We start from the raw sequence: 15,532 nt of genomic DNA, 5'->3' as shown, positions 1-15,532 counted from the left end.
CCCTTTACAGCACAAAACGCAACGCTGTGTCAACAACGTATTTTTCAGAGAAATTTTTGCCCTTGATCCCCCTCCTGCATGTCACTGTCCAGGTCGTGGCACCCTTTAAACAACTTTAAAATCAGTTTTCTGGCCAGAAATGGCTTTTCTAGGTTTTAAAGTTCGCCTTCCCATTGAAGTCTATGGGGATCGCAAAGTTCGCAAAAGTTCGCACTTTTTGGCAGAAGTTCGCGAACGGGTTCGCAAACTTTTTTTGTGAGGTTCGCTACATCTCTACCGGCTATTAGGTCGCGCAGGATAGCCCTCTTCCTCTCATGGACCCCTATGGGCCCCAGCGGCAGCCTGTCATACCCTGAGCGCAGGATGAACTATATAATATAGCGCCTCTCCTCCATTAGCAGCTCTGACACCCCAGGCATGGTGCTCTTTGGTGACAGCAGGCTCAATGACACAAAATGGCCCCAAGTCGCACATGTCACGAGATTACAAAATCGCTACAAAATGTCCGCTAGTCGCGAGATTACAAAGTCGCAACAAATCGCCAACTAAATATTTACCGCTATAGTACTGTATATTATGGCGACTAAATATTTACCGCTATAGTACTGTATATTATGGCAACTAAATATTTACCGCTATAGTACTGTATATTATGGCGACTAAATAGTTACCGCTATAGTACTGTATATTATGGCGACTAAATATTTACCGCTACAGTACTGTATATTATGGCGACAAAATATTTACCGCTATAGTACTATATATTATGGCGACTAAATATTTACCGCTACAGTACTGTATATTATGGCGACAAAATATTTACCGCTATATTACTGTATATTATGGCGACTAAATATTTACCGCTACAGTACTGTATATTATGGCGACTAAATATTCACCGCTATAGTACTGTATATTATGGCAACTAAATATTTACCGCTATAGTACTGTATATTATGGCGACTAAATATTTACCGCTCTAGTACTGTATATTATGGCAACTAAATATTTACCGCTATAGTACTGTATATTATGGCAACTACATATTTACCGCTATAGTACTGTATATTATGGCGACTAAATAGTTACCGCTATAGTACTGTATATTATGGCGACTAAATATTTACCGCTACAGTACTGTATATTATGGCGACGAAATATTTACCGCTATAGTACTGTATATTATGGCGACTAAATATTTACCGCTATAGTACTGTATATTATGGCGACTAAATATTTACCGCTACAGTACTGTATATTATGGCGACTAAATATTTACCGCTATAGTAGCGAAAATCCATACATGCCAAGACTTTAGTAAAATTTCGTAAAAAGACACATACTTGAATAAATAACACTGTAAGTCCATATTTTATTGCCAAAAACTCATTTACTGTACTTTTCTACAATTATCGCCTGCCTGTAGTAGGGGTTAATTTTCGCATAGCCGAATGTGATATTTAGCGCGCCTAAGTGATAGTGAATCATGTGATCGTATTCTTTTCAGCGCGAAAATTACCGCATGCGATACGGCGACTTAATGCACGTGATAATACTATGGTGAATCGCGCACTAATTATCGTGACTAATTTAACGCAAAAAAGCGTGCGATAAATTTTATTCGCACTTTAGTGAATCAGCCCCAATGTATTAAAAATAAGGCATTGAGATCATACGTTTTTTGCGCATGCGATATGCGGATTAACTGGCTCTCTCTATACATGCAAAATGACTTTGATGAATCGGTATTTAATTATTACGTCCTTTTTAGCGCAAAAAAAAACATGCAATAAGCGTTATCGACCTTTAGTGAATCGGCCTCATTGAGTTCTATAAAGGCATCAATTATTTGTAAATAGCTACTACACTATCTTAGTTCTTGTTTGATTTCTGTATGTTCTTAACATATATGTTTATTATATTTATATACCAATGTTTTTCTCATCACTGTGTTTGCTCAAAGTGTCCACCACAGACTGACAGTCACCAGGTTGTGTCAGAACCTCTGGGCAAAAAACTTGTTATGCACAGTCAGTGTGTAACTCACCAAGCTTTGTTTCTTACAAAATGAAGCAGCAAGAGAGCAGGTACAGAGTAGGTACAGAGTAGGTACAGAGCAGGTACAGAGCAGGTACAGAGCAAGTACAGAGCAGGTACAGAGTAGGTACAGAGTAGGTACAGAGCAGGTACAGAGCAGGTACAGAGCAGGTACAGAGCAGGTACAGAGTAGGTACAGAGTAGGTACAGAGCAGGTACAGAGTAGGTACAGAGCAGGTACAGAGTAGGTACAGAGTAGGTACAGAGCAGGTACAGAGCAGGTACAGAGTAGGTACAGAGTAGGTACAGAGTAGGTACAGAGCAGGTACAGAGCAGGTACAGAGCAGGTACAGAGCAGGTACAGAGTAGGTACAGAGTAGGTACAGAGTAGGTACAGAGCAGGTACAGAGCAGGTACAGAGTAGGTACAGAGCAGGTACAGAGTAGGTACAGAGCAGGTACAGAGCAGGTACAGAGCAGGTACAGAGCAGGTACAGAGCAGGTACAGAGTAGGTACAGAGTAGATGTATGTATGTATGTATGTATATCTTTATTTATAAAGTGCTACTTATGTACGCAGCGCTGTACAGTAGAACGAAGGAGTCGGCCAGGAACGTACGGAGACACAAGGGAAGAGATGTAGTGAGGAGCAGAGGAATGGAGGGCCTTGAAGGTTAAGAGAAGAAGTTTGTAAGATATTCTTTGTTTAATAGGAAGCCACGATAAGGACTTTAGCAGGGGAAGGGCCTGACCTCTCCTGGTTGAGAGGAGGAGAATTCTGGCAGCAGTGTTTAATATAGACTGTAGGGGAAAAGATGGGAGTTAGGGAGGCCGGTTAATAGCAGGTTACAGTAGCCCAGTCGGGATAGGATGAGAGCATGCATGAGCAGCCTAGCTGTTGCAGTAGAGAGAAAGGGACGGATTTTGGCAATATTGCGAAGGAAAAAGTGACAGGTTTTGACAGTGGAGTTAATGTGGTCAGAGAAGGAGAGACTGGAATTAAAGATCCCCCCCAAACAATGTGCCAAATCGACGGGGTTGATGAGGGTGCCATCAATAGAGATAGAAAATGGGGGTAGGACAAGGCTTAGGCGGAAAGATCATTAGTTCAGTTTTTGTTAGGTTCAGTTTGAGGTGGCGTTGGTTCATCCAATTGGAGATAGCCGGGGGCAGTTAGAGATAGCCAGGAGGCAGTTAGAGATGGCTAGGGGGCATTCAGAGATAGCTAGGGGGCTGTTAGAGATAGCCAGGAGGCAGTTAGAGATAGCTAGGGGGCAGTCAGAGATAGCTAGGGGGCAGTTAGAGATAGCTAGGGGGCAGTTAGAGATAGCTAGGGGGCAGTCAGAGATAGCTAGGGGGCAGTTAGAGATAGCTAGGGGGCAGTCAGAGATAGCTGGGGGGCAGTTAGAGATAGCCAGGAGGCAGTTAGAGATTTGAGTCTCAGTTTCAACTGTTAATAAAGGGGTCAAAAAATCAATTTGGATATCATCAGCATACAGATGGGATTTGTATGTATGTATATCTTTATTTATAAATTGCTACTTATGTACACAGCGCTGTACAGTAGAATACATTAATACAAACAGGGGGTTAAAGATAATGGATAAATACAAATAAATACAAGGTACATTTGCAATAAGAGTCAGAAACACAGATGAAGGAGGTCCCTGCCCCGTAGAGCTTACAATCTATATGGGAGGGTAACTAACAGACACAAATGGGCAAATGTAAGCCTAGCTGTTACAGTAGAAAGAAAGGGACGGATTTTGGCAATATTGCGTAAGAAAAAGTGACAGGTTTTGACAGTGGTGTTAGTATGGTCAGAGAAGGAGAGACTGGAGTCAAAGATCCCCCCCAGATTTAAAGCCGAATGAATGGATAAGATCTCCCAAAGACAGTGTGTAAAGGGAGAACAACAACGGCCCATGTACAGAGCCTTGGGGTACCCCCACATTAAGTACAGAGCCTTGGGGTACCCCCACATTAAGTACAGAGCCTTGGGGTGCCCCCACATAAAGTACAGAGCCTTGGGGTACCCCCACATTAAGTACAGAGCCTTGGGGTACCCCCACATTAAGTACAGAGCCTTGGGGTGCCCCCACATAAAGTACAGAGCCTTGGGGTACCCCCACATTAAGTACAGAGCCTTGGGGTACCCCCACATTAAGTACAGAGCCTTGGGGTACCCCCACATTAAGTACAGAGCCTTGGGGTACCCCCACATTAAGAGGAACTGGAGATGAGATTTTGTTAGCATAGGAGACAGTGAATGAATGGTTAGAGAGATAAGAGGAGACCCAGGATGCAGCCTGACTACGGAGACCAATCGAATGCAGAATTTGCATCAGGAGGGAGTGGTCAACCGTATCAAACTCAGCCGATAGATCTAGGAGGATTATTACGGAAAAGTGACCTTTGGCTTTGGCACCTGAAGATCGTTTGTAACTCTGCACAGGGCTGTCTCAGTAGAGTGCGCAGGCCGAAAGCCAGATTGCAGCGGGTCCAGTAAATAATGGGCATTGAGAAAGTTAGTGATGCAGGAGAAGGCAATACGCTCTAAGATTTTGGAGGCAAGCGGTAGGAGCGAGACAGGGCGGTAGGAGTGAGACTGGGCGGTAATTAGAGAGACAGGACGGTAGTTAGAGAGACAGGGCGGTAGGAGTGAGACAGGGCGGTAGAAGTGAGACAGGGCGGTAGTTAGAGAGACAGGGCGGTAGAAGCGAGACAGGGCGGTAGAAGTGAGACAGGGCGGTAGTTAGAGAGACAGGGCGGTAGAAGCGAGACAGGGCGGTAGTTAGAGAGACAGGGCGGTAGTTAGAAAGACAGGGCGGTAGAAGTGAGACAGGGCGGTAGAAGTGAGACAGGGCGGTAGTTAGAGAGACAGGGCGGTAGAAGCGAGACAGGGCGGTAGTTAGAGAGACAGGGCGGTAGAAGCGAGACAGGGCGGTAGAAGTGAGACAGGGCGGTAGAAGCGAGACAGGGCGGTAGTTAGAGAGACAGGACGGGTCCAGAGTGGCCTTTTTAAGGATGGGCTTGACACAGGCAAGAAAGCAAGTGGTGAGGGGAACAGACAACAGAAGCTGGGAGACTTTGGAGACAGTTACGGGACCAAGAGAGCTCAGACATGCAGAGGGGGCTGAGGGGGAGAGGGGGGCAGAGGGGGGCTGAGGGGGCAGAGGGGGCTGAGGAAGGAGGAGCTGGTTTGTATTAGTAGAGGGGGGAATCTGATTGCGGGGGGGACTCCACTTTGTTCATGAAGAACTCAGCAAAGTCCTGGGGAGAGGCATAGGGTGAGGTAATGGGGTCTGTGAGGGACGCAGAAGGGGATTGAATATGGAAAACAGGCGTCGCGGGTTGGATTTATTGTTGTTTATAAGGGTATTATAGTATTCCTGTTTAGCCTTCGACAGGGCAGAATTGAGGCAGGCCAATAGGAATTTATAATGGATAAAGTCTGCTTGCGTACGGAATTTCCTCCACATACGTTCCGCAGCACCCGCACAGGGGTGTAGGAATTTGGCGCGCACATTCAGCCAGGGGCGGGGTTTGAGCCAGAGTACGCTTAGGCTGAAGGGGTGCAAATAAATCAATAGTGGAGGCAAGTATACTGTTGTACTCGCTAACCAGGGTATCAGGGTCAGACAACTCATTAAAGGAGGAGAGACTGGACCTGAAAGAGTGAGCTAAGGCCGGGAGATCTACGTCACGTGTATTTCTAATTAATTAAGGAGAGTGAGAGACAGAAAATGTAACCAGGTGATGGTCAGAGCCAGAGAGTCGGAGCGTTTGTTCCACTGCTGGAGCTCAAAGGAGGAGGTTAGGCAGAGAAAACGTGAGGGCCGGGGGCGCGAGCGATCATCAATGTGGGAGTTGAAATCCCCAAGGACAATTGCAGGGCCATCAATAGAGAGGGAAAAAGAGAGACAGGTTTCAAAATCAGAAAGGAAGGGAGCGGGGGAGGAGGCTGACGGGGGCCTGTAACTGACCCCCCACCTACAGAGAGAGGATGGAAGATCTGAATGGCATGCACCTCAAATGAGTTAAAAGAAAAAGCTGTAGGAATAGGTGCAAACCGGCAACGGGAGGAGAGGAGAATTGATTAACCAGTAAATAAACCCAATAGGATTGTTCTGCCCCAATAAGGGGTAATTATATCTTAGTTGGGATCAAGTACAGGTACTGTTTTATTATTACAGAGAAAAAGGGAATCATTTAACCATTAAATAAACCCAATAGGGCTGTTCTGCCCCCAATAAGGGGTAATTATATCTTAGTTGGGATCAAGTACAGGTACTGTTTTATTATTACAGAGAAAAGGGAATCATTTAACCATTAAATAAACCCAATAGGGCTGTTCTGCCCCCAATAAGGGGTAATTATATCTTAGTTGGGATCAAGTACAGGTACTGTTTTATTATTACAGAGAAAAGGGAATCATTTAACCATTAAATACACCCAATAGGGCTGTTCTGCCCCCAATAAGGGGTAATTATATCTTAGTTGGGATCAAGTACAGGTACTGTTTTATTATTACAGAGAAAAGGGAATCATTTAACCATGAAATAAACCCAATAGGGCTGTTCTGCCCCAATAAGGGGTAATTATATCTTAGTTGGGATCAAGTACAGGTACTGTTTTATTATTACAGAGAAAAGGGAATCATTTAACCATTAAATAAACCCAATAGGGCTGTTCTGCCCCAATAAGGGGTAATTATATTTTAGTTGGGATCAAGTACAGGTACTGTTTTATTATTACAGAGAAAAGGGAATCATTTAACCATTAAATAAACCCAATAGGGCTGTTCTGCCCCAATAAGGGGTAATTATATCTTAGTTGGGATCAAGTACAGGTACTGTTTTATTATTACAGAGAAAAGGGAATCATTTAACCATGAAATAAACCCAATAGGGCTGTTCTGCCCCAATAAGGGGTAATTATATCTTAGTTGGGATCAAGTACAGGTTCTGTTTTATTATTACAGAGAAAAGGGAATCATTTAACCATTAAATGACATATGGATACAGTTTGTGCCTACCCTGTGCCTGAGCCCCACTCCCTGTAGGTAGGTGGGTATGGAGCATATTCAACTCACATGCATTAAAAATATGTAGGGACCTATAGGGTTAACATTTCCTACAGGTATATCTTTAAACCCTACACTTCATTGTTTCACTGTTACCGGGCAGATGCCCATGTATATATTTGTAAGTACAGGATAGTATTTGTATAGCTCTTTCTAGGAAAGTGAGACAGTCACAGCGTTAGTTAGAAAGAGCAGCTTTGTGGCTCCAACCAGAAGAGACAGCTGGGAGTAGTCTCCATTACAGGCTCTGCTGCCTTAGTGCAGTACTGACAGGGGTATCAGGCTTAGCTTTGTTCTCCCTGATCCACGTTGGCTGTAGGGATCCAGATCACTAGGTCTAAACCCTAAGGACACTCTATTACTACCCAAGCTACTCTTCCCAGTGGTACAACCCTATTCTGCTTGCTCTGCATTAAACCTGCCAATCCATTTGTTCTACATCGTATTGTGAGTTTTACTGCCAATCCCTGTGGAACAATTGTCTGGGACAATAAATCCTTCCAGAGTCCAGAGTACCCCATGCTGTATAGCCTGCCTAGCTGGTCATTACACATATTTTACACCCACACATTACACCCCCACCCTGTGTGTATGTACCCCAAGAGCAGAGAGTAGAACAAGCAGTACCGGGGCTGCCTCCCTCTTCTCTTTATTTCTGCTTTACTTTCCCTTTCCACTTCTGCATTATCTGTTCTTCTACACCCCTTCCTTCCTTCCTTCCATCCCTCCTTCCTTCCATCCTTCCTTCCGTGTTTTCTATTCATTTCTGCCCAATATCTAATCTTCTTTTTTACTCACCTAACTTTCTCCTTAATTCTAGAGGGACCCAGAGGGTTAATCCCCCTAATTGTTTGGGAAATCCCCTATTAGCTTTTCCCTTTCCCTATTTAGTTTAGCCAGTCCAGGTACCTTTAAGCTTAATATCTGGGTTGGATGTGTTCCTTATTGGGTGATTGGCTGGGTTATTGGGTGGGTGATTGGCTGGGTGGGGGGGTTGTGATTGGGTGGGTGGGTGGTGGCCACTTCCTTTGGTGCTTAATAGTGTAACCAGGGTTGCCAGGTTGGCAGTTTTTCCACCAAACTGGGCTACTAATTTAAAGCCCAGGCGGAGTTCCAAAGTACAAACCCCCAAGGTACAGATTTGGGCTCGTTTTTGGGATCTTGGTGGGTTTGTAGTTTATAAACTAGACAAAGGTTTCCCCCCCCCCCCCTTGTGTACTTCTTTCCCTAGTGACATGCTGGTACCAGTGCATGCTGGGAAATGTAGTTCGTATCTAACAATTACCCTACAGCTGTAGATCTCAAAACAAAACCGACACAGTTTTACCCCATATTATGTTTATTAATATCAGCGGGATACACAGGGCAATAATGCTCATATCTGCCCACAGCTTGGGGGGGTCACAGGGCGGAGCCTCTCAGCAGGACCAATAGAAACCCGAGGGACAGCCCCAGCGCAGGGTAAGTGTATTTTACCCCAGTGGCGCCGTTGCACAGGTCGGTGTTGCAGCAGGAAATGGTACTGGTGCCCCTGGCAGAACTGCTGCTTCTTGGGGTGCAGTTGAGGGTGCAGGATTTAATGATGATTGGTTGACCCACTGTACAATTAGAGAGATATCAGGGTTAGTTTCTGCCTCATCAGCAAATCCCCCAAACACTTTCTCGCCTTACCATACACACACTCCCACACTCACTGGCACTGTACCAGCTTCTTGCCTTACCATACACACACTCCCACACTCACTGGCACTGTACCAGCTTCTTGCCTTACCCTACACACACTCCCGCACTCACTGGCGCTGTACCAGCTTCTTGCCTTACCCTACACGCACTCCCGCACTCACTGGCACTGTACCAGCTTCTTGCCTTACCCTACACGCACTCCCGCACTCACTGGCACTGTACCAGCTTCTTGCCTTACCCTACACACACTCCCGCACTCACTGGCACTGTACCAGCTTCTTGCCTTACCCTACACACACTCCCGCACTCACTGGCACTGTACCAGCTTCTTGCCTTACCCTACACGCACTCCCGCACTCACTGGCACTGTACCAGCTTCTTGCCTTACCCTACACACACTCCCGCACTCACTGGCACTGTACCAGCTTCTTGCCTTACCCTACACACACTCCCGCACTCACTGGCACTGTACCAGCTTCTTGCCTTACCCTACACGCACTCCCACACTCACTGGCACTGTACCAGCTTCTTGCCTTACCATACACATTATCTCTCAAGAGATAAATCTAAGATTCACTGAAACATTCAACCTACTGCTGCTTCTTTTTTAGCAAAAATACCGTCCTTCCTATATATAACAGTGGCATCAAACATCAATGTTACTGGCCAGGCTGATAAAATACCAGCCAATAAAAACCCTAGGCCCAAATTTGTTGCCCCCTACTTGCACCCTCTCCAACTTCCCTGACGCCTGGAGAATTTTCATTATTACTAAGGAACTGTACAAGGATTTTCAATTAAAGATAATTTAAAAAATGAATTGATACAAACTTACTCAGGGTGCTTCTCTGAGCAGTTTTGCAATGTAAAAGAATACTGCCATGGGAAAACATGTTATTTTGCAAATTCCATCAGTTAATAGCAGAATCCTGCATTGTAATCTGTTTTTCCCATGGGGCTAGCCATATTCTTGATTTCCCAGGGTGCCACAGCCATGTGACCTGTGCTCTGATAAACTTCCCTCACACTTTACTGCTGCGCTGCAAGTTGGAGTGAAATCCCCCCCCCTCACCCCCAGCAGCCGATCAGCAGAACAATGGGAAGGGAGCAAGATAGCAGCTCCCAGTAGGTATCAGAATAGCACTCAATAGTAAGAAATCCAAGTCCGGCTTGGGACTCCTCCAGTTACATGGGAGTAGGAGAAACAATAGGTTAGCTGAAAGCAGTTCTAATGTGTAGCGCTGGCTGAAAGCTCAGACTCAGGCACACTTTACTGCTGCGCTGCAAGTCGGCATGATACCCCCCCCCTCACCCCCAGCAGCCGATCAGCAGAACAATGGGAAGGGAGCAAGATAGCAGCTCCCAGTAGGTATCAGAATAGCACTCAATAGTAAGAAATCCAAGTCCGGCTTGGGACTCCTCCAGTTACATGGGAGTAGGAGAAACAATAGGTTAGCTGAAAGCAGTTCTAATGTGTAGCGCCGGCTCCTTCTTAAAGCTCAACCCTCACCCCTCTTTTTAAGTGTATAAGTGATGTATATAATCTCACAACTCCCTGATCAATATAAGTTTACGTGAAAAGCAATTCCCAAACTCGAGTATTACATTTATATATTTTCCCAATAGATGAAATGCTTTACACAGTTTTGCTCTTTTGCTTTTATCAATATGGGTCATGTATATAATGGGGCTTTTTTTAGAGCATAAATAAACGTTACATTTTATTAATTTATTACCTTTACTGTCAGTCTAACGCAGGGTAACTATATCTACAGGGATAATTTTGCAACCTGACTTACACAAGGTGGAATTAGTGGTGCGGCCCTTTCTCTCTACTGTTACACTCCCTCTGGGAATCATTGTCTGTTTACACTGTATAAATGCACCTGAGATATATATATATATATACGGTAATTAGCTCTGTGTATCATGTGGGGCCCATTTGGGTCATTTACACTTCTAAAAAACACAGTTTCAGTGTTTATTGGCCCCTTTCATACACTCCCGATACCAATGCTGCCCCCCCCCCCCGGGCACTTACAAACAGAACCAACAACAGTCGCACAAGAGGTGTTGGTTGAACCGCAGTCGGTTTGGGTCAGGCAGTTGGCGTTGGTGGCACCAGTACACGTGTAGCACCGCAGGGGCACAGCTGTAACATAAAGCAGAATATTCCCACATTAATATACACAGAACAGCTTAAAGGAGAAGGAAAGTCAAAACCTATGAAGCACACTATTAAATAGTACTACTATTGCTGTGTAAAAACTCTGTATTTCTGGCTTGCCTAATGAAAGATTTACAGAGATACACATACTAGAACCTACATACTTGTTTCAGTGAATGGCGGCGCCATCTTGTCCAGCGTGCCTGTATGGGCTGAAAAGCACAAGCCAGCCCCCCTCCGCTCCCGCTCCTTCCACAAACCCTCCGCCGCTCCCCCCACCTGCCCCCCGCAACCCCCACTTGCCCCCCCCCGCTCCCCCCACCTGCCCCCCCGCTCCCCCCACCTGGCGGGTCTGCATGTCACAGAGTTCTCCATCGCTGCGTCGCCATGGCACCCGGACGCTCCTGCTGTGTGCGCATGCGCCGCCTACAGTCCCAAGTCGCCAAGTCTGGGTAGGAGCGATGCATTATGGGAATCTTCTCTACACTGCTCAGTGTTTTTTTTCCTGTTTGGCTTCTGATCTTCTGAACAGGTGAAGTATGGGGAGACTTAAAGGAACAGTAACACCAAAAAATGAAAGAGCTTTAAAGTAATACAAATATAATGCACTGTTGCCCTGCACTGGTACAGCTGGGGTGTTTGCTACAGAAACCCTACTATAGTTTATATAAATACCCTGCTGTGTAGCCCCGGGGGCAGCCATTCCTGCACTGGTACAGCTGGGGTGTTTGCTACAGAAACCCTACTATAATTTATATAAATACCCCGCTGTGTAGCCCCGGGGGCAGCCATTCCTGCACTGGTACAGCTGGGGTGTTTGCTACAGAAACCCTACTATAGTTTATATAAATACCCCGCTGTGTAGCCCCGGGGGCAGCCATTCCTGCACTGGTACAGCTGGGGTGTTTGCTACAGTAACACTACTATAATTTATATAATAAGCTACTGTGTAGCCCCGGGGGCAGCCATTCCTGCACTGGTACAGCTGGGGTGTTTGCTACAGAAACCCTACTATAGTTTATATAAATACCCCGCTGTGTAGCCCCGGGGGCAGCCATTCCTGCACTGGTACAGCTGGGGTGTTTGCTACAGAAACCCTACTATAGTTTATATAAATACCCCGCTGTGTAGCCCCGGGGGCAGCCATTCCTGCACTGGTACAGCTGGGGTGTTTGCTACAGAAACCCTACTATAGTTTATATAAATACCCCGCTGTGTAGCCCCGGGGGCAGCCATTCCTGCACCGGTACAGCTGGGGTGTTTGCTACAGTAACACTACTATAATTTATATAATAAGCTGCTGTGTAGCCCCGGGGGCAGCCATTCAAGCTGGAAAAAAGAAGAAAAGGCACAGGTCACATAGCAGATAACAGATAAGCTCTGTAGAATACAATAGTGTTTTATCTGTTATCGGCTATGTGCCTGTGCCTTTTCTCCTTTGAATGGCTGCCCCCATGGCTACATAGCAGCTTATTTATATAAAGTATAGTAGGCTTTCTGAAGTAAACACACAACTTTTACCAGTGCAGGGCAGCAGCACATTATATTTTAGTTACTTTTATACACTTTCATTTTTTGGTGTTACTGTTCCTTTAAGGGCACTATTGAGAGAACTGAAGGTATGCCTGCATCTTGGGATTAACTCTTTATTAGCCTTTCCTTCTCCTTTACAGCCATTTATTATTATGTGAAGCATGAAACTGCCCCCTCAGCTCAGCAAATATATACAGGGAACTCTGAGTATCACTCATGTATTATAAGGGATACTGTACCCCCTACTGTAAATGATAAGGATATTAGCAGTCACTGAGGGGTTCTGTGCCCCCCATATAAAGGCACAAGGCTGCAGGCTGAGTTATACAGGGAACTCTGAGTATCACTCATGTATTATAAGGGATACTGTACCCCCTACTGTAAATGATAAGGATATTAGCAGTCACTGAGGGGTTCTGTGCCCCCCATATAAAGGCACAAGGCTGCAGGCTGAGTTATACAGGGAACTCTGAGTATCACTCATGTATTATAAGGGATAATGTACCCCCTACTGTAAATGATAAGGATATTAGCAGTCACTGAGGGGTTCTGTGCCCATATAAAGGCACAAGGCTGCAGGCTGAGTTATACAGGGAACTCTGAGTATCACTCATGTATTATAAGGGATAATGTACCCCCTACTGTAAATGATAAGGATATTAGCAGTCACTGAGGGGTTCTGTGCCCCCCATATAAAGGCACAAGGCTGCAGGCTGAGTTATACAGGGAACTCTGAGTATCACTCATGTATTATAAGGGATAATGTACCCCCTACTGTAAATGATAAGGATATTAGCAGTCACTGAGGGGTTCTGTGCCCCCCATATAAAGGCACAAGGCTGCAGGCTGAGTTATACGGGGACCTCTGAGTATCACTCATGTATTATAAGGGATAATGTACCCCCTACTGTAAATGATAAGGATATTAGCAGTCACTGAGGGGTTCTGTGCCCATATAAAGGCACAAGGCTGCAGGCTGAGTTATACAGGGAACTCTGAGTATCACTCATGTATTATAAGGGATAATGTACCCCCTACTGAAAATGATAAGGATATTAGCAGTCACTGAGGGGTTCTGTGCCCATATAAAGGCACAAGGCTGCAGGCTGAGTTATACAGGGAACTCTGAGTATCACTCATGTATTATAAGGGATAATGTACCCCCTACTGTAAATGATAAGGATATTAGCAGTCACTGAGGGGTTCTGTGCCCATATAAAGGCACAAGGCTGCAGGCTGAGTTATACAGGGAACTCTGAGTATCACTCATGTATTATAAGGGATAATGTACCCCCTACTGTAAATGATAAGGATATTAGCAGTCACTGAGGGGTTCTGTGCCCCCCATATAAAGGCACAAGGCTGCAGGCTGAGTTATACAGGGAACTCTGAGTATCACTCATGTATTATAAGAGATAATGTACCCCCTACTGTAAATGATAAGGATATTAGAAGATTGTAAGCTCTTTTGGGCAGGGCCCTCAAGACCTCTTGTATCGGTTATTGATTGCTTTATATGTTACTCTGTATGCCCAATGTATGTAACCCACTTATTGTACAGCGCTGCAGAATATGTTGGCGCTTTATAAATAAATGTTAATGTAATGTAATTAGAAGTCAGACCTACCTGTGCCAATGCAGAGAGCAGCCAGTAGCAGAGAGATGTACAGTGCAGCCATGGTCAGTGAGGGAGTCGCTGTGCTATAGGTTCCCAACTCCCCTGGCCCCCCCTTATGTTCCCCCCATCTGTATGGGAATACCCTGCCCTGTATGAACACACCCCTGTCTCACATCAGTAAATCTAAAAAATGTTCCTCAAATAGCCTCCAGGTATATCACGTAAATTATCATGTTCTGACAATAACTCTTGCCTTTGCTTGCCCTTAGTTACTGGGGGTATAGAGACGGGAGCTGGGGGAATAGAGACGGGAGCTGGGGGAATAGAGACGGGAGCTGGGGGAATAGAGACGGGAGCTGGGGGAATAGAGACGGGAGCTGGGGGAATAGAGATGGGAGCTGGGGGAATAGAGATGGGAACTGGGGGAATAGAGACGGGAGCTGGGGGAATAGAGACGGGAACTGGGGGAATAGAGACGGGAGCTGGGGGAATAGAGACGGGAGCTGGGGGTATAGAGACGGGAACTGGGGGAATAGAGACGGGAGCTGGGGGAATAGAGACGGGAGCTGGGGGAATAGAGACGGGAGCTGGGGGAATAGAGACGGGAGCTGGGGGAATAGAGACGGGAGCTGGGGGAATAGAGACGGGAGCTGGGGGAATAGAGACGGGAGCTGGGGGAATAGAGACAGGAACTGGGGCAATAGAGACTGGAGCTGGGGGTAAAGAGACGGGAGCTGGGGGAATAGAGACGGGAGCTGGGGGAATAGAGACGGGAGCTGGGGGTATAGAGACGGGAGCTGGGGGAATAGAGACGGGAGCTGGGGTATAGAGATGGGAGCTGTGGGTATAGAGAAGGGAGCTGGGGGAATAGAGACGGGAGCTGGGGGTATAGAGACGGAAGCTGGGGGAATAGAGACGGGAGCTGGGGGTATAGAGACGGGAGCTGGGGGAATAGAGACGGGAACTGGGGGAATACAGATGGGAGCTGGGGGTATAGAGACGGGAGCTGGGGGTAAAGAGACGGGAGCTGGGGGAATAGAGACGGGAGCTGGGGGAATAGAGACGGGAGCTGGGGTATAGAGACGGGAGCTGGGGGAATAGAGACGGGAGCTGGGGTATAGAGACGGGAGCTGTGGGTATAGAGAAGGGAGCTGGGGGAATAGAGACGGGAGCTGGGGGTATAGAGACGGGAGCTGGGGGTATAGAGACGGAAGCTGGGGGAATAGAGACGGGAGCTGGGGGAATAGAGACGGGAGCTGGGGGTATAGAGATGGAAGCTGGGGGAATAGAGACGGGAGCTGGGGGTATAGAGACTGGAGCTGGGGGAATAGAGACGGGAGCTGGGGGAATAGAGACGGGAACTGGGGGAATACAGACGGGAGCTGGGGGTATAGAGACTGGAACTGGGG

The 15,532-nt window shown here is 46.3% G+C and overlaps 1 protein-coding gene across 3 annotated transcripts in view; it reads right to left on the bottom strand.

Annotated features, from left to right (window-relative positions):
• Positions 1–15,532, bottom strand: part of LOC101730595 (lymphocyte antigen 6E-like) — a 59,797-nt gene that overhangs the window by 28,787 nt on the left and 15,478 nt on the right. The window contains exons 1-3 of one of the 3 annotated variants that reach the window (XM_004919431.4): positions 14,133–14,402; positions 10,847–10,957; positions 8,444–8,720 (exon numbers count right to left, since the gene is read on the bottom strand). In XM_004919431.4, coding sequence (XP_004919488.1) covers positions 8,524–8,720; positions 10,847–10,957; positions 14,133–14,184 — 360 coding nt within the window. In that variant the 5' untranslated portion in view covers positions 14,185–14,402 and the 3' untranslated portion in view covers positions 8,444–8,523. Of the gene's footprint in view, positions 1–8,443; positions 8,721–10,846; positions 10,958–14,132; positions 14,451–15,532 lie in introns of those variants that run through there. The other 2 variants (XM_031904506.1, XM_031904505.1) reach the window with 2 other exon arrangements.

This window comes from Xenopus tropicalis, chromosome 6 (assembly GCF_000004195.4).
Source record: "Xenopus tropicalis strain Nigerian chromosome 6, UCB_Xtro_10.0, whole genome shotgun sequence".
NCBI lineage: Eukaryota > Metazoa > Chordata > Amphibia > Anura > Pipidae > Xenopus > Xenopus tropicalis.
The sequence above is the reverse complement of the archived record's forward strand: the minus strand, read 5'-3'. Positions and strand labels throughout refer to the sequence as shown.